The following is a 27,640-nucleotide window of genomic DNA, read 5'->3' on the forward strand; positions in this document are numbered from 1 at the left end:
AAATTTTGCAATCACAATCAGATTCTTCCCTTGAAGTGATCTCAGCTGGTTTGACACGTGGACTCTTAGCAACTACAGTTTTTACCAACTGAATCCAAGACAAAAGCAAAAGCAGAGGGCACAATTAAGTGATGAAGCAGGTCAACACCTTCCCTCATCCTCAGCCAAAAAATGTTTATACAGCATAAGAGCAGCATTTCAGAGGGAAGGAGGAGTTTGCAGAGGTCTGGATTCCACCCTCTTATCTTCAGGCATTAAACCAAACCATCAAAGTTGGTTCTAATTGCAGGAGGCAGCCAGAGGGGAGGGTGCACAGAGCCCTCCTCTGAGTGCATTAGTAGGATGGAATCGTCTCCTGGATCTCTATTTCTCCTTCCTGGACAGGTATCAGCCCAAATGAATGAGCATTTTCCTGATGTTCCCAGAGCAGCAGCTCCAAACCAGGTGCCTAAATCCTTGTGTGCACCAGTACCAGAGCCAGAAGCTGCAGGACACACAAACTCAGTGCACTGAAAGTTGCATTTCATTAGGGAAAACAGTCCATTAAACTGAGATGCCTTCACTTAAGAGTCAAAACTTAATCCTGCAAAGGAAAATGCAAATTACCAGACAAATGGCACCTGCCCACAGGCAATGTCAAACACCATTTTAGTGGCCAAATGCTTATTCCTGACCCTGGGGCACCAGGGAAACCTGATCTGCTTGGGCCAGAGGGGTCTGGTTACCTTCATCCTGCTGCTGTTATGAGTCATATCACGGCCAAGCCTAGAAAACTCCAGCTCCCTGTAAGTGAAATTAGTGATTTTTTTTTCCAAGGGCTCCCAGAAGAGCGTTTTTCTCCCACTCTTTCAAAATCTGTCACATAAAACAGCTCATCCTTACAGCTCAACGAGGGTTATTAAAGCACAACAGTTAAACAACCATATTCCCATTGCTTTACGGTGGAGCTTTATGGCCACACAACACTTTTACTGTGTTCTTGCCTCAAGTAAAACTCCTCAGCTTTGCTTCCCAGTACCCCACACAAGGCTGAGAAACCCAGCACCCATAGTGACCTAGCCAAGGGCTTGGCAAATGAACATTAAAAGCCAGGATTAAGGCAATGTGGCAGCAAGAGAGTAAGGAGAAAACCCTGGCAGCAAAGACCTTACAAAGAACAAGACACAGAGAATAAAACCAAGAAAAACAAAGAAGAATTTAATGAAAAATTAGATTTAGTGTTTATGTATTTGCATTCACAACTGGATGATTTCCAGTGTCAAGACCAACTTGTTTCTTTCAATATCCAAACCCAAATCTCACACCTTTCTAACAGATGCACTAAAACACCAGTTTTAATTTCTAGACTGTCCCAGCAGATACCAGCTTGAGGAGAGAGGTGGATGAGGAAAGGGTGGCTTGCTCAGCTTTCTATCAGCAGTTTCCCCAGTAAAGGAGTCTGAGCCACAATCAGGGTTCAAACATCAAATAACAGCAGTTAATGCTGTTTGGGCACTTTGGGCCAGACAGAAACCACGAGGAAAACCAGCCATGCCCAAGAACAGCCATGCCCAAAAACAGCCATGCCCAAAGAGCTCCAGTTCTACTCCCAGTAAGCATTTCACACACAGACGGTTGATCCAGAGATGGTGCTGCCCTGCCCTGAAGGCACACAGAGCTGTGGTGGTTCTGTCCTTCTGCACACACAATCAGGACAGTCAGAGAAGCATTTCAAAGTGCTAAAAATCCCGTCCTGCCCCCTGTTCTGCCTCTGTGGAGGGGGACACTAGAAAAACACACTATCAAATCACAGGGCATTGCATTAGTTGGGTCTAACAAAGCAGAACAGATTTCAAACATTTACATTATTTCTTTTGGGAAAACATCCAGGCAAAGCCAAAAACATCAATGCCAGATAAAGTATCAGTGCAGGCCAGAATAGGAAACAAACATTTAAGTTGCTGGTTCCAGTCCTGCAAAGACACAGAAGTGTGTCCAGCCTGTGTTCCTGAGGGAGCTCAGGATTTCAGCCTTAGCTCAGGCAAATGATGCTCTCCTGCTCCTGATCAATTCCCAAGACCCCTGTGCAAGCAAGAGGAAAGGGGAGCATTAAAGAAATGGTAAAAACACATCCTACAAATCTGCTGGCTGAGATCCTACTGGGGTTGCAGACCTGGGAGGAGTGTAACACACACAGACATCCAGTCCTTCCATGCGAAGGAGGCTCCTCACACCCTCAGAGGCTAAAAAACTCCTCCCATCCATTTAGCCCTGGACAGAAATAAACATTCATCCCTAAACTACATCCCAAGTTCCCCAGCCCTTCTCTACTGTACAATATTATCCATAAAAGAGACGTTCCTGTAAGCAGAGGGAAAGGCAAAGCACGCCCAGGCTCAGGGAGGAGAGCTGGGAGCTCTTATGTTCACCTGCCACTCTGAATATGGAATTGAAAGGTCCACTTTGCTCTGTGCTGCTCCCAGCTCCTGTAAGAGGGTTCTAAGAGCCTTTTTGGACCAGGAATCTACTGCTTGTGAGGCAAAGTTCTGCATCCCAAACAATTACAGCGCTGCTGAAATGCCGGTATCCACTTTAGGACACCACGAGGCATCAGGGGGACAAGTCAGGAAAGTGGAAAGGAGAAATGCAGAATGGAAAGAGCTTGCAAGACCCTCCCAAGAGAGCCTGGATCAGGATAAGTGGAAAAGTTTCTACAAAAGCAAAGAGCTGAACACCAACACGCTCAGAGTGAGCTAAGGACGCGATGTACAAAAATAAAGAGATCCTGTCCAGAGCAGTTTTACAATTTTTTAAACAACGCGAGATGCAAAACAGCTCCTCCTACTCCATCATCACAAATCCAATTCTTACAGGCTTTGCACGAGGCTACAACACATCCACAAAAACAACCAAGAGCAGGGAGAAGGACCCTTGTCTTGGCTTTAGAACCCCCTCAGAGAGCCACCACATACCTCTCCATAACAGCCAGGCACTCCTTTCTCCACGTGAACCGACTGCCTCGCCGTAGTCTGAAGGTCCCAGAGGTAGCTGTGACTGGGGGAGGCGTCTGTCTCCATTCTGGCTCTTCTATTGGGATGGGAGCGGGTCTCATGCTTAGTGTAGCCCCTGAGGACAATAAACACTGTGTTTCCCAGAGGGTTAAAAGTCAGGCCCATCCTCTCCTGCTCGTGGGGAAAAAAAAAAGACAAGACAGGTGATGAAAAACCATTCAAACTGAAAACAATTATGAAGTATTATCAAAGACACCCCTGAAGATACACAAAACCAGCTAGAATTCCTATTTCCCAACCTCCAGGGCACAAGGAAATCCAAGGAGCTGATGGGCACTTAGGAAAATCTGTCTTGTCTTCATCAAGAGGAAAAGGATCACACAGAAAAGGTGAGCTGTGCCCCAGCTTCATTTAGGTCGTGCTGCCACCTGAGCTGTCACAAAGTGGGAAACATCAGTTTCTATTTAATTATACAGCAGTCTCAGGAAGCAAAATGGAAATTTACGCCAAAGGTATTTCAGAACCTTTCTTCAGTCTGAAGAGCTGAGGAAATACCTGAAGCAGCTCCACCAACAGAAACCCACACTGTGGCTTGGGCAAACATGGGCTCACGAGTGCCAGAGTGCCTGAAAAAGTCACTGAAAGCAAATTAACATCACAACCTTCCTCTCCTCCTCCCCTTCTATGGATGTATTTCTCCTTTCCATGAGCCTGAGCTGGAAATAATGAGACACGAGACAGGATTTGGCAAGATGCCTTCAGGAAAGGCCCCTTTGAAACTTACCCCTGATCCTTTCCACAACAGCCTCTCAGTTAATAAATCAAGATAAATCAAGACACTCTGGGAGATCGATCTGTCCTACATCCCTTGGTGAGGATGGGAACCTGGGATAGGACATGAGGACAGAAACCTGTTCTGAAGGACAGCTTTGTGCTCAGTGACTTCCCCTGCAGGGAAGACAGAACTGTTCTATACAAAAAGAAAAAAATAAAGAAAAAAAAAAAAAAAGGTTGTATGAAAAGATAAATCACCACCTATATCCCATAAGCATCCTGAGCTCCGGTGGAATTCCTGCGCTGAGCCAGCCTGGGCAGACCCAGGAGAAGGGATCAGCACAGAACCCTGTGTGCTCACAGGGCTGGGCACACTCAAGAGCAGGGCTGTGACAGCAAACCCCTCTGGGTGCTCAGGCTCACTCAGAATGGTTGGGATTTAATCATCAAACCACACAGTGTCAGTGCAACAACACTGCTCCTCTAATACACAGAGGAGTGAAAGGGTCAAGGGAACCCAAGAGTTTAACCAATAAACAAATTCCTACAGCTAAAAAGCAAGAAATGAGCTGTTTAGGCACTTGGCCGTGTTCCTTTCCAGAAATGCACACAGAGCCTTTCCCTTCCTGCCAGGGGTTTGCATCTGTGTTAGGTACTGGAGCCCAAAAGAATTTACAAATGTTCCCCAGGAGGAGTCAGTAGGAAGTGAAGCCCACAATCTCTGCCTTGCACACACAAGGCACGGTGCCTCTCCCTAATTCCCAGCTAACGAGCCTACACAGATTATTTGGTTCCATTGAAACATGAAATGTTTCCTATAGTGCCAATTTACTGGGAGGCCATTTCAAGGAGAGCTCCTTATCTAGTCTTTCTGCTGCTTGCACAGTTTAGGGGGCTGGGTGGGTATCAAATTGCCAGGCTTTAAATACACTTCAAAAACTTTTAAAAAATTAAATAAAATTTTAAAAAGAGACAGGGGAGAACAGGAAAAGAAATTAGCTTTCCCTGTATTGTGTTAGCAATATACTTTCCCCACCTGAAGATCTGATTTCACAGGGAGAGTACAGGAGTATCAGTGATGCCTCACATCAAGCCAAGAAATGCAGAATCCTTCCATTAAATTTGCCTGAGATTTTTCAGACAAAGGTTGAAAAAAAATCTGCATTGAAAGCATAAATTTTCTGATGCTGCTACAGGTATGTTCACGTACTGAATATAATACACTTTTTTTGTTTTAGTAGCCTTCCTAGATCAATTTAGCCATTTCTCTTTTCTGTGGGGTAACATCAATATCAGCAGCAGATAAAAGAGGAATATGCTGAGAATTACAAGCAAGTACCCCCACACAGCAAGAGAGGAGGATCTGAATGCATAAAGAGGCCCAAAATGGGTTTGGATGAATGTGTGGAAAAAGGGGAACATGGGATGGTCTAAGCTCCTTGCAGTGCCCAAAGGGGCTCCAGGAGAGGGATTTGGGACAAGGGTTGGAGGGACAGGACATGGGAATGGCTTCCCACTGCCAGAGGGCAGGGATGGGTGGGAATTTGGGATGGAATTGTTCCTTGTGAGGGTGGGCAGACCCTGGCACAGGTTGCCCAAAGAAGCTGTGGCTGCCCCTGGATCCCTGAAGTGTCCAAGGCCAGGTTGGGTGGGGTTTGGAGCAACCTGGGATAATGGAAGGTGACCCTGCCCATGGCAGGGGGCCATCATGAGATGACTTCAAACCCAAATTTATCATTTATAATATGCACATTTGATAAAGAACCTATGGAGCTTTTCCTCACCCCCCTCTCTTCACTGAGCTCCCGTTTATTCTACTGTTCCAACATTCCATCACAACATTCTCGCCACCCAGCTCCACTTCTTTATAACTTAGCAAGTTACATCCTAGTCACCAGTTCAGATTCTTTTTTTAAACCCCTCAAACAGCTTTTAAGGAGAAGTGAAACTTCTCTCCTGAGCAGACAAGAGCAGAGAAGATGCAGTACAAGGTTTTCAGTGGATGCATCAAACAGCAAGACACCTCTGAGGGGTGCAGAGGTGAACTGCCTGGGAAGAGCTCCTTTCACACACAGAAATGAAAGGAGACAGCTCTCACTCCCTGCCAGTGCTCAGCACCTTTTCCTACAGCACTGGCTTTTCTCTGTGAATTCTTTGTGTGACTGAGGATGCTGCTCCAACTGGCATGCAGCTCTCTCCATGCTCAAAATTCCTCCTGGCCAAGGCCTGCACATCCCAGACCCCGTCCTGAAGGAAGGGAGCTGATCTAAGAGCATCCCATGCACTCACTACTCCCCACCCCTGGGCTCAGCAGGCCCTGCCACCAGTGACAGAAAGCCTCAGGTGTCTCCCAGCTCAAAAAAAAAAAAAAAACATTTCCTGGCAAATTTTCATTTGCAGCAAGTACCGGCTGTGCATTATCCTGATAAGAATAGATGCCTCGCTGCATTTTTAGCCAGGCTGACCCCAGATCACACCATCAACAGCTCTTGGTTAGAGTGATCCATGATGGATGGAAATCAGCAGCACAAGGTTCCCTACAGAGCCCAGGGCAGGGAGGAGAAGGAGCTGTTTGCTCTGCAGCCCTGTGGAACAGCACATCACCAACCATCCCTTCTCCCAGTGCAGACCTCGTGGGACAGCCAGCCCCTGGTTTTGGGTTGGCTTTTCCTTCACAGCTCAACAAGAACGGCTCTGAAAAAACAAAAGAGATGCTACATCCTGATAATAACTCCCTTTTGTTTTCCCTTTTGTTCAAGGAAGAAGTGCCCATGGTTCTCTCCAAGGTGATTACAGCTGCCTTCCTATTAGAGAAGAGTGGCAGAAATAAATACCCAGCCTAAATGGAAGCAGTCTGTATCCATCTGTAACTTTAACACATCATTTCGAGGTGCCAGCTTCAGTTTGCTCTACACAGAGGCAAGAGACAAGCTGAAGTTACTCCATAACAAACTTCCCACATTGCCCAACACCCAGTGCCAGGGAAACTAATCAGGCTAACAACTACCAATCTAAAAAAAAAAATTATTTAAAACCTATGGGCTCTGAAAAAAATAGTGGGAACACTGCCGGACACTCCCAGCTTCTGAAATATAGAAAATTTATCTATTGCCAAAATGTTCTCAGTCCTCCACAAAACACAGGACAGACAAGTGGTGCCTGTGTGAAAAAAAAAGCTCCATCTAAATGAAAATCATCCCTATTAATTGGAATAAAGACCTTTTAAACACCAGCATTTAGCATTTACTTCTTCCCTCCAACAAAAAAAAAAAAAAAAAAAAAAAAACTGCCTTTCACCCTAACTGGCAACTCCTTCCAGAAAAATTTACAATCAGGAGCACACTGGAATTCACAGCATTGCCATTAACTCTGACATCACTCCTACCAAGAAAACATTGATTAAGACATTTTTCTGAGCGAGATTATTGCACAGAGTGCAACAAGTGGGTGTTTTTCTCCTGTTCCATGAGACTCCAAGTCTCCCTTGCAACATTCCAGTCTGGTGCTGTCTGAACACCCACCACCAAGGACAGGAGAAATGCAAAAACTGCCCATGCAAACCAGCAGTCAAACCAAGGCAAATAACAAACAACACATTCAAGAGCTCAAAGCCAGCTGGAAAAGAATGGAAGGGATGGAATTGCTGAGTCTTGTCCATATAGAACCAGCATCTGAACAGCAGCAATGCCCTAAATCTGCCCTAAGGCTCTCCAGCACCAAGTCCTTTGGTTGGCAGATGCAGCACTGCCTGTGCATGATTTAAAGCATCACACAGCACATTAAAAAAAAAAATATATATATATAAATAAATCTCTTTTGATATATTTGTAAGTCACAATATGCTTATATAAGCACAGTAAAAGGCAGGTCCTGCTGTGAGGAGCTGAAGGCAAGGCAGGAGTGTCACCAACAGGGAAAGGTCTCACCTGTATCCAGGAGATGGGAAAGGGAGATAAAAGGTGAACTCTACAAGTTGCACAGAAAAACTGGCAGAGCCAAGGGAAAGTCTGCCAAGAGATCTCCAGTCCTTTCCACACAATTCCCCCTTCACAGTTTAGGAATTTATTACATCTACTGTCCTAGTCCTTCAAAACTGTTTCAATTTTAGGTTTCCTTCCATTACTGCACAAATTCAGGCAAAGAAATGGATTTACTCTGAAGATCCAGTTTTTCAAGATAAGGAATTACAGAAATTGGGGAACCAATAGTTCCCAAAAGCCTCACTTTGCTCTCTGGTAACTCAAAACTGCAGGTCCCCTCTGCACACAGACCTGACTTTCTCTCAAAGGACTGAGATTTCCCTCCCAGCAGCTGGAACTGGAAAAGATGGGATGTATGAGAACAGAAAGCCAGATGCCACCTCTCAGTAAACTATCAACTAGAAAAAAACATGTGGCAATCACTTCATCTCAAGTTTCTTCCAGAGGCCATCTTTCACACCCTACAGAGAGTGGTGATGGCATCGCTTTTTTGGGAACGTGGCAGGAAGCTCCGCTGATTTCTTCATTTTGTGGCTCTAAGGAGGACACAAGACCTGTTACTCTGTCTAGTAATCACAGGATACTCTAAGTAGGAGCCAAAACTTCAGCTCCAGATTGGTTTTGTAACAGTGATTTTCATCCAGGATTCTCTGGACAGGGTTGGTACCTCCCTTTACACACTTGTTCATACCCATGCTAATTATTCTTGGCTACCTGGGCTGACCTGCAATATAACAGATGGCAATAACTCAAAGCAGTGGATAATCCCACAATGAATAAATAAATACAACCCCATTCTCCTCAGGTAGATTTTCCTATCAGCAACAGGAAAACCAAAGGTTCCTCCTTCTATTTCAGCTCTAAAAAGAAACCAAGTGCTGTCTGGTTCTAAAAGGAATTTAAGTGCATCCAAATAGTCCCTTGGCTTAGGCAGAGGAAACAATTTCCCTTTTACACTCCTTGAAAATGCTGTTTAATATCTCTTATTGGGAAAAAGGTTACACTGAAACAAGCACTCTTCAAGGAGTTTTTCCATGTCTAAAGCAAAGCAGAGTTAACGTTGATTCATTTCAATTTCAGCCATAACCTTCAGTGTGGAAAGTCTTCCTTCCTCAGACAGTTCTCAAGAGCAAAAGGACAAATAAGACATGAGGTCATGGATATGGGGAAAAAACAAGATAAAGAGGAAGAAGTAAAGATTTTAGAGCTAAGCTGAACAAGGGTTATGTTATTAGTACAAAATACTATTTCTTAAACAGCTTCATGTGATACTGCAAATAAAGGATGCAAGGCTGGGAAAAATCCACACAACAGGTTTCATCTGGAGAGGGTTTTGGTGGTTTTTACACTTTCCAAAATCTCTCAAGTTTTCTCCACTACTTTGGAGGCAACACCTTTCATCAAAGGGAAATGCCAGGGAATTACTTTGGAGGGTAAAACCTGAACCTTTCCAAGCAGCTGGATGGATGTTTGTACCCAGGAATTCTGCTGATCCTCAGTATCACAATTCCAGCCAGTGCAAAAATCAAGGCTTCCTGGCACTTTTACTCTTTAAAACAACTTTAAGAAAAAGAAGCATCAACATGCTTAACAGAAAAAACAGGCTTAGCTGTCTCTCTGAACCCACCCAACAAAAATCTGAATTATTCTCACGCCAACTGTCAGTTGGAGCCTCTTGATTTTCAGTTTACACACAAAGCAGAAGTTTTGAGGCTCTGATTCCCCTGGAATTTTTCTTAATAGAATTCTGGATATTGAAGCCCAGTTCACATTAGAGAGCCTGAGTTTTAAATCCCTTAAAACAATTACACAGTTAATTTAATCAAGCCAATGTTTAAAGGAAATTAAACATAAATATTTTGATCTTTACAATAAAACTGTTAAAAGGGAAAAATAAGAACTGTGGTCAAACAAAATCTATGGAGAAGAACAATACAAGGAAATTAATTCAACTGTGATTTTGAAGATTGCTGGTTAGTTAAAGATAATGAGGAGCTTTACTTCTCTTTTTGTATTCAAGATCTATTTTGAGATTTGGAGAAGCAGGTGGGATTTGAAAGACACATTTCCAGCTTATCACTGTAACTATCAACATCCCATCCACAAACTTGAGATCCAACCCAAAACCCTCTGAAGATCCTCTCTAACAAAATGTGTGGGGATTTTTACTGAAACTTTACATTATGCAGCCATTATGAATGGTTTCTATTTGTTCATTCTGAAGAGCCTCAGCTTTTATTTCACATTAACTGACTACAACTTCACTGGCTGCTTCTGATTCCCAGATTTAGTGAGTGGTGGGAGGGCAAGGCAGGTATCTGTGGCTGAGGAGTTGGACAGACAGCTCTGGACAGACAGCTCTGGATGAGGCAGCTCTGGATGAAGCAGCTCTGCATCATTTGTTGCAAAGCAAAAAGCAGATTTCTCCCCACCCTCCTAAAAATTAACCTGATCAAAGGGAGAACCTCTGGAGTTCCCCAGACCCAAGAAGTGAATTATCAGTGCTAATAAACAAAAGGCTTCCGTTCTGTAAATAAACAGCAGGAGATGTTTAGGCTGCATTTGTTTACCAGGATTTGTCTTCTCAAGCTGGTACCATCTGTAAAATGCCCTTTTCTTCTGTTCACTCAGGTCCGACCCCTGCTGCAACAGCCAATGGGAGATCCGGCTCTGACTGATACCTGTGAAAAACCAGAACAGAACAAAAAAAGAGAGAAAGACAAAAGTTCAACAAAAAAAAGGGAGAAAGAGGAAAGTTCTTCTTTACAAAATGTTTTTAAGTGGTTTATCTACTGATAAAAGGTGGTATCTTAAAGCCCAGGAACTTGTGATGCTTCAATCCCATAAAAAAAGCAGAGTTGAAGATTCCCTGCTCTGTCCAAAACTGTCTGAATTTCTCCCTGGGGTTATGTTCAACCTTACTCAAGGAACACCCTGGAATCTGCATAATCAGCCCCAAAGCAAAGAGTATAAAAACTGGGAAGCCAAAGCTATCAGAGACTTGAATTGTCCACACCTTCCCTGATTCCTAAATTTCAACTGTGAAATGGGAACAAGTCCCTTCCCCACTATTATGTATAAATAATGATTGTTAGGAAATCCTTATCATTCAATGCTTGAATAAGACTGGAGATAAACACAGAAAACAGTTTATGTGATATAGATCACATCAGCCCAGAAATGGAGCAAACCAACTGTCAGCAGCTGTAACAATGGCCAGAAAAGAACCCAGAAAGAGCAGCTTGTCTGTCAGCAAAGCAGGAGCCAAGCTCGAGGTACCCAGGCATGATCAGGGACAAAACACTGCAGTTTTAAAGCAAGAGTTCTATGAAAACAGTAAGAAGGGGGAAAAAATTCCTAGAAGTTAATACAGTTATTTCCAAAGGGTGACAGGGAATGAAGGATCAATGTAGTAAGGGCAAAAAAAAATGACCAGCAGAAGAACTAAATAAAACAAGAGGTTTAGAAGTGCATGAGGAGGTCAGCAATAAGTTCACCTGAAAAAGTAAAAAATGCAGTTTGCTGAGTAACTGAAGCACTACTTCAGAACTCCCTGTGCTTTCCACAAGGCCCTTCAGCCATCAGAACAAGTTAACAACATCCAAACTCTCCTGGGAAGTGAAGTTTTAGGAGGTGCTCCAAGTACCAATATACTGCCAACACCACCTGTGCCACCACCTGTTCGGTGGTATCACCCAGGCAGGTAGAGGCTGGTTTGCACACAGAACCCAAACTGCCTCCCCCCCTCTAGAGATGCATCAAGTTTTTATAAGCTCTCATAATCAGATTTAACTCATGAAAAACAACCCCCTGTAGTTCAACCACTTCTAAAGTGGGAGTTTATTATGGGGTTTTTTGTGTGTTGAAGGCAGTTAACTTCAGAATGTCTCAACTTGACTCTCAGGTACCATATTCAGGTGGGTTTACACCAACCAGATTTTTAAAATCACTGGGTTTGCACTCTTAATTGTTCTTCCTCAAACAGAATTCTGGAGGCTATGAAGTTTTAATTGTCCTCGGGGAAAGGGATGGGTGTGTTTTAGTTCAGATACAGCAGCTCACTGCTGCTCAGCAGAGTTGTGCCCACAAAACAGATCCTGATTTTCCCAGAACCCACTCCCAGTGTTTGCCTTGCCCTCAAATGACAGAGTTCAGGAACAGCTGGGGTAGCCAGGAGTTGCCTACCCCCAGGGCCCACAGTGGGTTCTAAAACTGAGTTTATACTACTGGGGAAGTGGAATTATTTGACCAAACACAACCCTCAGACCCTGCCAAGTTTACATCAAGTAACTGTGGAAGCACACAAGTTAATACCAGAAGGCAGTGTAAGTTGATAATACTCTCTGGCCCAAAACAAGGCTCCAGCCTAATTGAAATCCTGCCATCCGCATGCCTGATGACCAGTGGAAAGTCCAAGTTTTAAAATTTGCATCTCTTGACCTATTATGATTTATTAAAGCCATTTCTTGTCCTGACTGTGGGACACAAAGGTTTGTGTCTCACTGCTTTTGGCTGCCCTGCTCCCATTAATTAATCACTGGGTAACAGCTCCAGTCATTTACTTGTTTACTATGGTCCACTTACACTTATTGCAGTGAATTAGTGTGTGTTGGGTGTTTGGATAACAACCTAAGATATAAACACAAAGCACTGGTAGATATAAATTAGAGACTAAATGTCTGCCATGAGTGGAAAATCTGAGCCCTGTTTAAGAGGCTGCCTGACACTGTCACACGTGGCACAGATGTCACCACTCCAGACAATGTTCTCGAGGGCAAGGCACAGCAGCAGGAGCCAAAAAACTCAAGCTGGGTCTTGCCATGTCCACTTTCATGGAATCACAGAAAAATCTGAGTTGGAAAGATCTTTAAGGGTCATCTAGTACAACACCCCCTGCAACGAGCTGGGACATCTTCAACTGGATCACGTTGTTCAGAGCCCTGTCCAACGTGACCTTGAATGTTTCCAGGGATGGGGCAGACACCAACTTCCTGACCAATCTGTGCCATTTTCATTGTAAAAAGCTTCTTTCCACAAATTATGCATTGTCCCAATGTCCTGAACTGCATCAAAGTTCTCCTGAACAGAGCTGGATCTGAGCTGGGATCCTTTTGTGGCTGTCATTTATCCACAGCAGCTGAGCCTCTGACCTCACGGCTCATAAAGCTACTTCTGTAAAATGTTTTTAAGGCATAAAATTTATCTGTACCTCAACAAGGTTTACAGGCCCCAAAACCATATCCCAACAGTTTGACCAACCCAAGGTCACAGGCAAAGTCATTCAGCAAAACTCATCCAGGATCTCCCAGATGGCAGTGCTGTGGGATCCAAACCCATTCTTAACTCCTTTCATTGTAAAAAAAACAAATCTCCCAAGTTGTCATGTCAGAGTTTCCTGCATCTCAAGTGGGTTTCACACCACAGGACTCACAGGACAGTGACCTCCAGGACCCTCCTGTCACGTTGTCTCTAATCATAATCTGCTTTAAGGAATTGCATTGGCAGGAAAAAAGAAATCATCCTGCTGCCAGAAGCAACGGATGAAATAACTTCTCTGGAGTAGTGAAAATCCGGTTGTGCTGAAGAAATTCCCTCTCCAAGTGAGGCAGGGATCTCAAGGAGGACTGTGGTGCTCCAGGCTCAGCTTCATCAGGGCCAGGAACACACCTGGTTATGGACACCTCACAAAAAATCCTGAAGGAAAGTGGTATCCACAAAGGACTGTTGCACTTCAGATGCTGCCTGCTTGTGTCACACTCAGTCCTTCCCACAGCAGGTCACACTTCCCAGTGATAAACAAACCAGTCTGTGCTCCCTGTCTCCTACACAACCGATTAGGGCAGAGTTTCTCATCCAAATATATAAAATAAATGGTAAAATACACCATCAAGAGAAGGACACTGCTATGTGCAGCTCAAATCTGCTCACAGCCCTCAACTCTGCTATTCATCAAGTATGTGGGAACTGGTTTTCACCTTCACTAATAGATCTGTTCAGCAGCTCTGCTTTGCATTTCTTTAATGTTTCTTTCAGGAGAGGTTTTCAGAAGCACCTGGAATACGTCAGAGCTGGAGAAGAAAGTTAACTGACTGTGTTTTAATTCTTCACTTTGTAAGCAAAGTCCCAGATTCAGAGAACAAGTGCTTGCAAAGGACATCTATCAATTTAAGAGATTAACAAAGCTTGTTTACAGGAAACCTGCAAAGATCAAAATCATAAAGAACAAATCTCTGTGTTGTCATGAGTTTTAAAAAAAAAAAACAAAACAGGAAGGAAAATGTTTCTCAAAATGCAGTTTCATGCCATTTGAGATGATCAACAGTTCAGGGACTTTCTGAATTCTCTTCACAGAGGAACTAGTTAAGTTTCCCTGTGTATTGGCATTTGCTCAGCATCCCTGTGTGTGGGTTCCAAACCTGTGGGGATTTTATTTGTTCCAGCAGTGCTCCAAGGCTGCCCTCCACTGCACGTGTATTTAGCATAATATAAAGCCAAGTCTTGGAGATCTCCTATCAATTAAGGCAGAGACAGGAGGACAGGGCTGGTTTGTACAAGTGGAATAATTGGGAAGGGTACCAAAACTGCATCCTGGAAAGCTCTCTGTGTATTTAAAAACAACTCAAAAAATGACTTCTGCATTTTACTGTTGATAGGTTTGGGGTTTTTTTTAATGGTGGTTTGCTTTTTATGTTTTTAAGAACTGAGAAAAGTGAATTGAAATTTCTGCTCTGTAACTTCAGGAAAATAAAGGTGGTTTTTTTATTCTTTCACTCCCTGTGTGTAAAAAAACAGGAAAGGTAATATTTCCAAACCTTGCAGAGGCATCATCCATCAAACCACTTTAGCCCATCTGCAGAGGGCTCATCCCTGTGCTCTCCTCCCTCTCTCCTTTACTGTAGAACAGGAAGACATCAGTTCCTGAAAATATTTCTCCACCCTCCATCTAACTTTGGAAGCTCAGACAGCATCTCTGAGCAAAGTTCACATTTCTCTCTTCATCCTCTGCCTTCTGACCATAACCTGGTGACCAAGTACAATTCCTGTGAAGTAAATTCCAAGACATGACTGCTAATTACATTTGATAAAAATTTGGCAGCTCACCTGCCCCACGTGGGGCTGAACCCCCAGGCCTGAGCAGGCTGCAGTGATGTTAAAAGGAGCTCCAAACACCAGGATAGGAAATTCTGCAGGAACTATTATTAGCTCCTGTTTATACTGTCATTTTTCTTATCAGTAGGAGATTATTTATACAGAGCCCAACCCAAGTGCTTCTTGTTTATCTTATTACAGACACCATTAAAAAAGTTTCTATAAAAAGCAGCTCCTGTTTTTAGGACCAACACTAGTAAGTGTTATGCTAAGTTTTTGCTTCTTATCAATCATCCTTTATTTTCAAGTCATTTTTTTAATACCCTGTTACTATTTTCCAACCTGCCTTGTCCTCTCCATACACCAGGCAGCCCTGTAGAATGTCTTCCAGGTTTAATTTTTCCTGTCAGGTTCATTATCTAGATGACTTTCAGAGTTTCTGGTAATTTTATAAGGATTAAGAGATCCTCAACATTTTTCTACTGAAACAGCTGACTTTAACCCTCAGCTTTGTGCTCCCCTCTCCTGCATCCTCCCTCTCCATCACTTGCCTTGTGCTACAGCAGGAAAAACAAGAGGAAAAGCTTGGATGCAGAACTGCTCTGTAGGACTATGGATTCTGTAAGTGCTTTGCAAGGTTAGAATTAAGTTGGGAAAAAGGAGAAATGTGTTTCTGAATTAAAGTGTAATTTGAAGAATTAGTAAAATTAGCAAAAAGGAGGTTCTGAGGGGTCACAGTTGCAGTAGAGATTTCTGCACCAAGGACAGAACATGGCAAGTTACAGAATGGGATAAAAAAGGTCATAAGGACAGAGGAAACAGAGAATTGGTAGAGGTTGCAAGGAAAAGTTGCCAGCAGAGGTAGCCAAATCAAGCCACTCTCCTGGACAGAAACAGCCATAAATTTTTCATTTCTTTCTTGCCTCTTCCCAGGGCAGAAGGGATGAAGACTAGAAGCCAATTTTTCTACTTTCCTCTTGTACAAGTCACTTTTTACAAAAAATCTTTATCAGTAAGACAAAGGCTGTAAATCCTGAGGTGATGCCATTTGGGATCATACACTCTGCAAAGCCTCTGCCTATACAAACTGGTTTTCTACTGAACCAGGAGTGGTTTCCAGACATACCCTGGGAGCCTCTTCTCCAGCTGAACAGGATGTTGGAGGCATCTGAAGAATACTCCAAGTCATCCAGCATTCATCAGGCTGAGACAGCTCTGGAAGGGAGAGCCCTGGGATGCTCTGCTCCAGATCTCTGTCCCGAGCTGTTTCAGTCACCCCTCACCACTCCCAGCTTTTGAGAGGAAGCTGATGTTTCTCCCTGCTAGAGCTGAGCACACTCTTTAATCTGGTCCTTCCAAACACCTCTTTGAGATTTACCATTTCCCTCAGATAAACCATTACTTAGGAGTGGCATGTAAGTGCTACACATCTGCTTACACAAGGCTGGGGGCTGATTTAAAATGAATCAGCTCCCACCAAGCACAGGGAGGATGACTGAGATGCAAAAATGTACTGGTTTCCTATGGATCTGGCTCGAAAACAAGATAATAACACAGTGCCTTCAGCCCAGCCCTCATTCTGTCCCACTGACACCCTGCAGTATTTCTCTGGTCCCTCTGTGAGCACACTGTGGATCCTCCTCGTGCTGCACAGGAGGGCTGAGTGGGAAGGGTGTGAAATCCAGACAGCCGTGTCTCAAGGGGATGGTTGGTGTCATTTACTCACAGGAGGAAACAATGAGAGCTCCCAAAAGCTAAATGCCAACTTAGTGCCCACTGAAATCCAAGAGAACAGGCTCAGGATGGAAGGAGGAAAAGGATCAGGTGTGAAGAGATTGGTCTTGCCTTTCCTACAGCTTCTTGCAGGGTATCAAACACATGCATCAAGGGTTAATTATAATTAATCAGTTAACTATAATTAGATCCATTCCTTTCACTGACACAGACTTGGATCTGGTGTGGTGATTCTGATTCAATGACGCCACAACTGGCAGTCCCACTGACCAAAAAACACCAAACATTGGCTTTTTTTGGAAAGACTCTTTTGGTGCAGTTTTCCTCTCTTTGCACTCCTTGTCTTGCAGGGGAAGCCAGCCTGACTTGCTGGGTGCTATACAGAGGTTAATTCCAGGATATATTCAGGCAAGGAATGAACAAAAGCAGGAGAGTGACCCACTAGCTACCAAAATTTAAGAGTTCAGGTACAATTTAAGCAGCTCAATTTACACATTCATTTTTGAAGTATTAGTGCTAAGATCTGAAAAGGCCAATAATATCCCTTACATTTACACAAATTGTTAATCTCATGATTTTCCGGATGAAACTGAGACCAGGGAAGGACAAATCATTTCACCCAGGATCACAGAAGAGTTGGAGACATGAAAAGAATTCCTGGCTCTGTGGCTCAAGCACCAGTTTGTGCTTTCCCACCTCAACAGCTGCCATGTCTGCAAACCCACAGCTCCCAGACAGGTGGATTCCTGTGACATTTCAAATCCTGGAAATATCATAAAAGAACAAATTTCCTCCTACTGCTTTGGCATTCCCAGACATCTAGGAACCTCAAATATTATCTATTTCAAGATCTTTATCCAAGCTTGGGTTAAAAAGTTAACAAATCTTAGAGGTGTAACACGGGATCAAGCTTTCTGAGTTTTATCACCAAGTCTTCATCCTAAAGGAAGGGCTGGAGTGAATCCAGGGATGGGAACGGAGCTGGGGAAGGGGCTGGAGCACCAGGAGGGGCTGAGGGAGCTGGAAAGGGGCTCAGCCTGGAGAAAAGGAGGCTCAGGGGGGACCTTGTGGCTCTGCACAACTCCCTGACAGGGAACAAGGGACAGGATGAGAGGGAACAGCCTCAAGCTGTGCCAGGGCAGGTTCAGGTTGGATATTGGGAACAATTCCTGCCTGGAAAGGCCTGTCCAGCCCTGGCACAGCTGCTCAGAGCAGGGCTGGAGTCCCCATCCCTGATTTAAAAGCCATGTGGATGTGGCACCTGGGGACACAGATCAGTGGTGGCCTTGGCAGTGCTGGGAGAGTGATCAGACTCAATGGTCTTAGAGGGCTTTTCCAACCAAAATGATTGTGAGGCTGTTCTAGGCAAGGCCTGTGTGCCTGGAAGGGAGAAATAGCAACACCTCACCCCATGGAGAAGCAAAAGGACTTTGTTACCCTCTGTAAAGCTCTGGGAACACACCCAGGGAAGAAGTGGCACCATTGCAGTGACTTCACCTGTCTGGATGTGACAGAGAAGGCTCAGGGCACAGGGCACCCAGAACTGCTGCTCCTTCCAGGTAAAACCTGAGTTGATCTGGTCATCCCTCAGCCTCCCTTCAGATTTTCATTAATTTTGACTCAAAGGATGGATAAAACTTCCAACTCTCATCCTCCAACTCCTGGCTGCAGTAGCACCAGCTACAGCTGTGTCTCCTGACTATTCATGTACTTTTTAATATATAAATACACATTATCTCTCTTTCTCAATACCCAGAGATGCAGATCTGCATCTATTTGCCGCACTCGACAACAATTTAAGAATTAAGGAAAACCGTTTTCATTTTAAGATAAGAACTTCAGGCTTTATTATAATGCTGTAAAATAAAATCTGCCAGCACAAGCCACAGGGGAAAAAAAAAATAAAAAAAAAAAAAAGTGATTCACTGGGGAAGTTCCATGATGTGCAGGACAATGGGTCTTAAATCAAAGGCATACATTATCATGACTAAGCTGACAGATCTGCACTGCAATGCAGAAAGCCAAGTGATATTCCAACATCTGCATCATGCTCAGACAGGCAGTTCAGACACAGAGATTCCCAAAATGAGGAGAGGACTCCCCGAGCTCTTACCTGTTACCTGTGCAACAACTGCTTGGGAAATTCTCCGGTTGGCGAGGAAGGCTTTGATTTCCTCCTTTATCACACTGCTGTCCCTCCTACCAAAACAAAACAACAACAGGACACACAAAAAGAGGGACGGAACAAAGTGCACCTGCAAGATGCAAAATGCCTTTATTTCCTTTGTTTAGGGGACAAGGAGTGGGGAAAGCAGGCATTAAAACAGCCTCAGTGCTGGACACTTCTTTTAACAAGTGTCACGTTTGATCAAAGTACCATAGCTGGAGAATGGATGACTCATGTCCCATATAATTCATATTAGGTGCAGCACTGCCATATGGAATGTACAAAGTTTCATTACACAGGGATGAATAAATCTCTCATATCAGCATAAAAACCTCACTCATAAAAATGAGGCAGAAAAATAAAAAATAAAGGATAGCAGGGGCTGCATGGTTAGTTGCCCAAATGAATATACATATACCAACCTCCTCCAGCATCCCTAGGAAAAGATCCAAAAAAATTGCAGCCTCTGTCCTCACACCCCTCCTCTAGAACCCTACTTAGTCCAGAGCTTGCACTGAATGAACTGAAGATTTTGTATCATTTTTACAAGGCCTGCACAGGTAGTTCAGAAGGGGCTAAAACAGCTAAAAAGCAAATGAATTGGAGGTTGCACATGTACTGTGATACACAGCATATTTCAATTGCAATAAACACGTGCCTTGCCCCTCCTCTTCCTCTCTCCCATCCTAAGAAGGGCAAGCAATTAAAACCAGCCTTTATTAGGCCTTATGAGAGATTTCCCTTCCCCTTATCCCCTCCTGCCCCAGCTGCATTGAAGACAGATTCAAGCTCACAAATGTAAATGCCAAATGAATGTTGTGCTGTTGGGATCATTTTTATTTCTGTACCCAACACTCATCATCCACATGCCTGCAAACACAAGCAATTTCAGTTTAAATAGGCACTAAAAGCATTACCTGAGACTCACTGCACAGGAGCCCAAACCTCAGCCATGGGAACTTGGCACCCTGCTGTATTCACCCCCTTCCTGCACAATTCCATCACCCTGCAGCCGACAGCAAATGAAGCTGATCGGCTTTTCTTACTGCTCATCTCTAATCCTGTCCCCCAAAAGCCTCATCTTTCCCTGAAATCTCCAAACTACTTCCAACACATTTCCATTCTGGAGCTTATGGACTCCAGTCCTCCCACGGGTACTTCAGGAATGGTGCAGTTTTTTGGGGGGAAAAAGAATGAATTCCAACATTATGACCAAAATTGTTTTGAGACATTTGGCCTTTCCTCTTATTTCTTTGTGCTCTCAAAGCCCACTGACTGACTTTCATCCTTAGGAGTATAATCCCCTCCTTTCATCTTTGTCATAATGCTGAAAAGAAAGCTGCTAAAAGTAAAGGAAGGTCAGCCCTGAAGAAAAAAAAAAACACCCCAATGGCTTTCAGAGAAAATTTCTGCTTCTTCATTATTTTTATTTTCCTGCAGCACTCTGCAAATCCCTGCCACAAACTATAAACAAACAACATGCATCCTCTCCAGATCCCACTGGAAAGCACTGACCAATCCAAGCTGGATTCCCTACTCTCCCTCTGTATGGAAGGAATTACAATGGGTGTGAGATAGGGGAGGAGAAGTCATGTGAATTGATATTTAATCAGAATCCTGAATAAAATTAGGATGGAAAACAAGTGCTCTAACATCAATCCCAATTTTTGGTACAGCACTGGAAAAATTATCACACCAGTCAGACTGTGGGACACTCAGACAGGGCCAGGAGCTGCCTCCACAAGGCAGGTGAGAGGTTCTGGGGTGATGACCCTTGGAGCATGGGCAGGAACAATTGCTTGGAGCAGATCCTGCTCTCCTGATCACCATCAAATCCTCATGGAACGGTGTGGGTTGGAAGAGACTTCAGGTCATTTAGTCCAAACCTACTGTGACATGCAGGGGTATCTTCAACTGGATCAGGTTGCTCAGAGCCCCATCCCACCTGACCTCAAATGCTTCCTGGGATGGGACATCCACCACCTCCCTGGACAACCTGTGCCAGCATTCTACCACCCTACAATCCCTATCTGAGCAATCTTCCAACGCAGCCATTCCTGCTGAGGCACTCCTCACCTCCACACTTTTTACAGAGACCTCCACTCACCTCATCAGCTCCTCCACTTTGTCGTCGATGTCCAAGTCCTCCTCGGAAGCCTCGAAGCTGTAGGACCTCTGGGCCAGGCTGTTGGCCAGGGGGTAGCGAGTGGGCGACATCTTCCCGTTGAAGGCAGACAACCTCTCGTTACTCTCCCTCCCGTTCTGATTCGTAGTGCAAGGCTGTGGGGAGGTGTCGTAACTGTTGCTCGGGGACGGGGACATCCCGGAGTGCTGGGTCTGCGTGGAAGCCGTGGCCGTCGAAGAGGACGCCGGCACGTTGTTGGTGCTGTTGCCGTAGGAGCCGCCTCCGTAGCCAGATCTCCTCCCGAATTTGTCGCTGTGCTCTTGGTCCAGACGGTCCAAGGTCTCCAGGGCGTGCAGGATCTCATGCCTGGTCATTCCCGTGCGTCTCAGGCGCTGCAGGAGGTCGATCTGCTCGATGGTGAATCTTGGCTCGTCCGTGTAGTGAGACATGGTTTCCAGCAGGCTGGAAATGAGGTAAAATACAAAATACTTCAGAGTTCAATAGTTCGACGTGGCACGTGGAAAGTACTTTATAAATTCTAGTACAAAACTTTAAGACATACACACACACACACACACACACACACGGCAGCTCCAAAATCCACCTCCAAACAACCTCAGCCAGATACCTGCCATGAATGCCAATCTCACTACACAGCAGAAGGGTTCATTCTCCTTGCAGTGCTCCAACAGCATTTCAGACCTCTCCTGACACTCCCCACATCTGCACCAACCCTGCAGTTTGTCTTTTGTTTCTGATAAACCACTGCTACAGAGACCATGGTTGCTCAGTAATTAAGGCTGCAGCTCGATCCCAGACAAAATTTTGCCTAATGTTAAGTACCCACCAGACAGGAATCTCAGATTTCTGTGGTGGCCACAGTTCTGAGTTTTTCTCAGACAAGTTTTCACCAGTTATGACATGAGATTGATGAATCTCAACTCTTTCAAATCTTAACTACAAAGAGTTTGAGTTGCCCTAACTTTTGTTGCTGCCTTGAAAAAAAAAAGAAGATAAAAACACGCCCAGCGGAAATTCTAGTGGCCTGTAGGACCCAAGTTGATTTGACTGAAGTTGGATTTCTGAAGTTAGGAACTTTTGAACCTGGAATGTTGTCACAGATTGCCTGCCCTGACATGGAAAGTGCAGCACATCCAATTACTCCTGAGCTTTCATTTAAAGAAATAAGTCTTCAGCTTTTTCCCCTCCAAAGACTGGCTTCTCAGGTAACTCAACCATCCTGGTGGCTCAACAAAATAATTTTTAACTCTTAAACTTCACAAGGTGCCACAACAATGAACATTATTTGCTGCAAAGCCCAGAAATGGAACTGAAAAAAAGCACAGTATGCTCCCTTAATCGCGCTTCTTTCCCAAGTCTCCTGGCTACAGATCCAAATGTCACACCAACAACAAGATCTCCTCCTTCAGAACTCTAGATCTTGAGAAGAAGGGGTGGCAGATGGAGGTCAGGCAGAACTTGGCAAGCAGAATACGGCATTTTCCATCCTTCTCGGGAATCTTCTCGTGAGTCAAGGGTTTATTACCATTCCTGCAGGAGAGCAGGGTAAAGAGATCACTCAAACTCCAGGAGATGTGACACAGCTGATGTACAACCCCTGCGAGCCAAAGCAAATCACAGCTGAGGGAAAGTCAAGGAAGAATTCCAAGGACCCAGTGAGAGCCAGGAGAGGAACGATGGCTGAGAGACCTTCCAGGGACAGGGCTGACTATTCCTCCCCACAGATTTTGAGGATGACTCCTCATGTCCACTTCTGCCCTGGCACAGAGAAGCTCCCAACAGGACTCATGGAATGACTTGAGATTCATAGTTAGGGCTGAAGAACAACACTGAGAACTAGCTTGTTGGAGTAGACCTGAAGTACAGCTGTAAAGACAAAGCCAGGATGCACAAATCCACGAAAATGGCACTTGTATCCTGGGAAATACAGAAATGAGAAAAAATTTCATCTCTGCCCTCATCCAGCAACTACTGAGCTCCTTACATTGTTTTGTGGGAGAAGGATGCAGGAGGACAATGCAAGGGGATGACTCCCATCCAAGAAAATGCCTGTGTGAGAAGACAGACGTTCTACATCCACATCAGTGCTTCAGCCCAACGGGAATGTGCTGTCCTCCAGAAAAGTGATTACTGGAAACATCCAGGCCATTTAAAATTTTCCAAGACAAGCACCCAGACTGTTGAACCGCAGGAGGGCACGGCAGGCAATGCAGCAGTCGACCTGCAACTGACTGGAATTGTAACAGCCACAATTTGGAAGTGGCATCCCAGCCCGAGACCTTCGGAGCTTGACGGGGAGCATTTGGAAGCAGACGTCGTGTTCTAGATTTGGCCTCTGGGGGAGGAAGGGCTGCTCCATCCTCCTCTCCCAGCTTTGGGAGAAGTGTCACACGGACTTACTGACTCATCACAGCCAGCTCCGAGCAGCACCGTTCTCAAACAGAAAATCTCTTTAAACGTCGGGCCTTGAGGTGGTTTGCACTGGATATGCCAGCTCATCCTTCCTCAGGGCAACACCTGGTTTGGGCATTTCTTACCAGTGTTTCTAATGTCACTATTTCCCAGATCATTTTATCTGTCAATACCATGTTTCACGTGCTCAAGTTCTTTGTTTGAACTGGAGAATTTAATGAGCCACAGCCTCCAACCAGAATTGCCTTCACTCGAAATTCCTACTTTATAGACTCTTCAACATTTAATACTAAAACATACTTTAAATTATTTAATCGTCCATCACACAAAAATCCAGAACTTTTGTCCTTGTAGCCCCGCGGACTAAAAAACTCCCATCTGACAGAAGCAAGATTTTCCAGATGGCTTCAAGAATGTCAAACAACACAGAATCATGGAATTACAGAATGTTAATTGAAAGGGGATGTAAAATCATTCAGTTCCACCTCCTGCCATGGGCACAGACATATTTTCACTACCCCAGGTTGTTCCAAGCCCTTTCCAGCCTTGGACACTGCCAGGGATGGAGCAGCCACAGCTTCTCTGGGCACCCTGTTCCAGGGTCTGTTCCTACAGCAGTTGGTGGCCATGGCCAGTGATTCTCTCTAAAATTTGGGTGCCATTCCTAATTTGTCTGAAGTGCCAGGGCTCAGCTCCTGGATCTGGGTGCCCAGGCCAAATTAATCTGCTTTAGTGAATTACACACAATGATTTGGTGAATCCTAAGTGTCCTTTAGTGAATTCCAGTTAACGAAGTGCAGAGTTCTCAGTTGCAGGGGCACGGGTTGACCTCCCATCACTCGTGGCTGTACAAGGGGAAGAGCTCCAGCCTCAATTTGTCTCTCTTTGACACAGCTGAGCTTGTGCAGGAATTTCAATTCACAGGGATGCAAAGGCTGCTGGGCAAGGCCACCCTCTGCCCCAGGAAGAAGATATTCAATGATTTCCAACTTGTATTCCGGAGTCCTGTTCATCAGTGGACTTCAAAGCCTGGCAGAAACTAATGTAAGAGTAGCAAACCTAATGTCAAATTAACTCCACGATACTGTGTTTAACACAACCACTGGAAAAATGTGGACAACTTGAAAAAAAAAAACAAAACCAAAAAAACCTAACCAAATTAAAATCAATTATCTGCTTGTCTGTCCATGCAAAGAATTTTTCTAGCCCTTCAAAACTTTTAAGGCAACTTCTGGGTAATTTTTAAGAGGTAAGAAAACTGCAATTAGAGTATCTCCCTGCTGGTCTCACTAATGTCATACAGAGATGCCCAAAGTGCCTTGTTTATATTTGTACATTCAGTATATATTGTATTGATACATCTGATTGGTCTTCTTGATCTGGAACTCCTGTTCCCATCTTCACGTGCTTTTCCACACAGTCGTGAGATCTAGAAATAATGCTCCTGAGGGACTTTTATGATTGAAAACAGCTGCAGGAACTTGGAATTTTCCATTAAAACCCCAAAACAAATATTGCAAAATGTGGTATTATTGAACATGTTCCAACATTGCCAACTATCCACAACTTTTTAATGAATAACTACAGCAAGCATTATTTTGAACTGTTACTCGTGCAGGGCTTTGGTTATTTTCCCTTTTTAAAATATTTTAATAAACTTATTCCGTTTAAAGATCAATTTACAAAGCAGTTAATTAAATCAACCATTTCAGAATCACCCTAATTTCATTCACCTCACTAATGAGTGAATATTCTCCACCACTTCATCCCCCCCACACTGCAGTAAGAGCCTCTTATCCTACTGCACTCCTCTGGCTACCTGTAATTCAATTTATTTCCCCCTCTTTTTCCTTGTGAAATACAATCATCTGCAAAAGTAGCAAGGAATAAAATAAGACAGAGACAAGCAGAATGATTGGGGGGTATAGGAGAAAATGAAGATGGAAAATATTTTTCCTGAGAACAGGACTGTGGACTGACTTTGCTGTAGGCAAACTTTGCTGCCTATGTAGCAAAATATCCTCCACATCCCATGCTTTACCTGCTATCAATATTCTCACCACTGACAATGGGCTGTCAAATTTCCTTGGGGAGGCACCCAAAAAAGAGAGATAACCAAGGAAGAACAGTTGTGCATTTTTCTCTCTGAAATTTTGCAAGCAAAACCTCTGCAGATTTCTAATTAAGCTCAAAAGTAAAAGTGACTGATTTTTTTAACAACTGAATCTTGCCCTTTAAGACAAAGTTTCTTTAGGTTCTGTCAGAAAAAATGTAAGTAGCCTAAAAATCAGACTTATTTACATTCCTTACACTAAGTTGGCAATCATCTCCAAAAAGATGGCCCAACTGTACCATTCTAAAGCATTAAAACATCATGCTCATCTTTCACAGCTCATCCAAAAGCAACCTGAGGTACCTGAATATCAGACTGAAGGGAAAACTCTAAGGAGGTAAATAAAAAGTAATTTATTTTCCAGCCCAGACCCGCAGATATAAAATATCCAGCAGGTCCCAACCAGCCCAATGCAGCACCACTCCTCCCCTTCTGAGGGGACTTTGTGGAGTGGAGGCTGTTCAGGGGCTGCCTTTCTCATTCCATCAAGATTTATTTAAACTCTTTTCTTTAAAATTAATTTCACCCTTTGGATGTGGGGCTCCCTCAGGAGTTTGACTCTTCTGATCTCCAGTGGGGATACGTGGCCAGAGAACTCTCTTCCCTTATTTTCCTGCACTGTATAAAGAAAAGTGAGGAAAAACACATCAAGGGTTTCTCACCTACTCTCACAGCCCAAGCCCACGCTGATACAAGAATCATTTACCCAACACTTAACTTTCTAGGTGATGGAGCACAGCAGAATAATCCCATAAAAACAGCTACGAGCTAAGTCCATGTCCAATTGAACTCGCAGAAGTTCAAAGCAATTCAATTACCCGTTTGGGAATAAGGCCAGACAGCAGCCTTAACACCTCTAACACTTGAGAAAATGTCTCTGGACTCTTTAATGATCACAAGAAATCATTTTTTCCACTCTTCTACTCACTGTAGATGAGTAGGAAGCACTCTAGCATCACTGAGGAGATGCTCTTCTGCAGAGGTCCTTCTCCAATTTCCATTAAAATTCACAGCTTTATCTAATAAGCAAAGCTCAAGACTTACAAAACCAGTTGTGCTTTCTGCTGTAAGACCTATATTTGATATAATCTGCATAATATGGATGTGGGCAAGAGCCAAAGTGTTCAGAACAGGATCCTAAGTCTGGTAATTGGTTTAAGAATGATTCTGATCAAGTCCCATCAACTGAGGAGAGCAGGATGGGGAGAGATGCCAACATTCACCCTTCTCTGACACACAGCACAGGGTAGGACAGCCCTGCACTGCACTGTCCTGCTCATAGGGACATCCAGGATTTGTCACCTCACTTATTACAGCACCAGCATTTTTCACAACATCACAGGCACCTCCTTGCTGTCACTCAATGCCATCTCAGCATTTAAATGGAAGAGCAAAATCACTAAATAGTGATTATAGTGGTTTTTATTATAGTGTAAATAGTGGTTTTCCAGCTGAAATAGGTTCTTCTGAAGTACACAGCTAAAAAAATCACTTGTACGACTCATTAATTAAACCAGAGTTTTAACTACCATCACAGTTAAAAGCTGAACTCCTTAACCTGCCAGATTTTTGCCGTGTGTGTGTGCATCCACTATTGCAGCCTGAACAGCTCTGGAGGCGGATGTCCTGATATTAAAAATGGACATTAAGGATGGCATGGCTATTTCCAAAGCAATATAATTTGCTTATCATCCAGTCTGACACTCAACCACCAAATTCACATGAAGTACTGCTCCCAAATGCTTCCTACCAGAACCAGTGGCTACAAAGAAACTCCACTTCCAGCTGCCCACTCTGAATTTTTTAACCCTGTTTTAGGTTATGCAAGCTTGTTTCTCTCTTCACACATGTTTATGAGATCTGAGGACCAAGCATAGCTTCATTCAGTCCTTCTTTTTCTACACAGAATTCCAGGCTGGTGTTGGTTGGAAGGGACCTTAAAGCTCATCTGCCATGGGCAGGGATGGCACTGAGAGATGAGGTTTATCAGGGCCCCATCCAACCCTTTGCCTTATCCCAGAGGATGCAGCTGGTTTTTACAAGACACTCAAAGGAAGGGCTTTCATTGAGCTACAGCTGTTCTACACACAGCATTGACAAGTATCACCAAAAAACTCCCAGAATGTTCTGAGCTGGAAGGGACACACAAGGATCAAGCCCAGAGGCAGAGACTGTGACACTTCCAGAGCAGCTCTAAGGCACTGCTGGAAGAGAATTGGGGCATTTGGGGCACAA

The 27,640-nt window shown here is 44.1% G+C and overlaps 1 protein-coding gene across 13 annotated transcripts in view; it reads right to left on the minus strand.

Moving 5' to 3' along the window:
- The window catches only part of HMBOX1 (homeobox containing 1), a 118,207-nt gene that overhangs the window by 38,357 nt on the left and 52,210 nt on the right, over positions 1-27,640 (minus strand). For all 13 annotated transcript variants that reach the window (XM_021541339.3, XM_021541343.3, XM_021541335.3 and 10 more), the window contains 4 exons: positions 20,842-21,321; positions 18,681-18,766; positions 10,315-10,425; positions 2,952-3,105 (listed from right to left, as the gene is read on the minus strand). In XM_021541339.3, the coding sequence (XP_021397014.1) occupies positions 2,952-3,105; positions 10,315-10,425; positions 18,681-18,766; positions 20,842-21,308 (818 nt within the window). In that variant the 5' untranslated portion in view covers positions 21,309-21,321. The remainder of the gene's footprint in view (positions 1-2,951; positions 3,106-10,314; positions 10,426-18,680; positions 18,767-20,841; positions 21,322-27,640) is intronic.

The sequence above is a fragment of the Lonchura striata genome, chromosome 3 (genome assembly GCF_046129695.1).
Source record: "Lonchura striata isolate bLonStr1 chromosome 3, bLonStr1.mat, whole genome shotgun sequence".
Taxonomy (NCBI): Eukaryota; Metazoa; Chordata; class Aves; order Passeriformes; family Estrildidae; genus Lonchura; species Lonchura striata.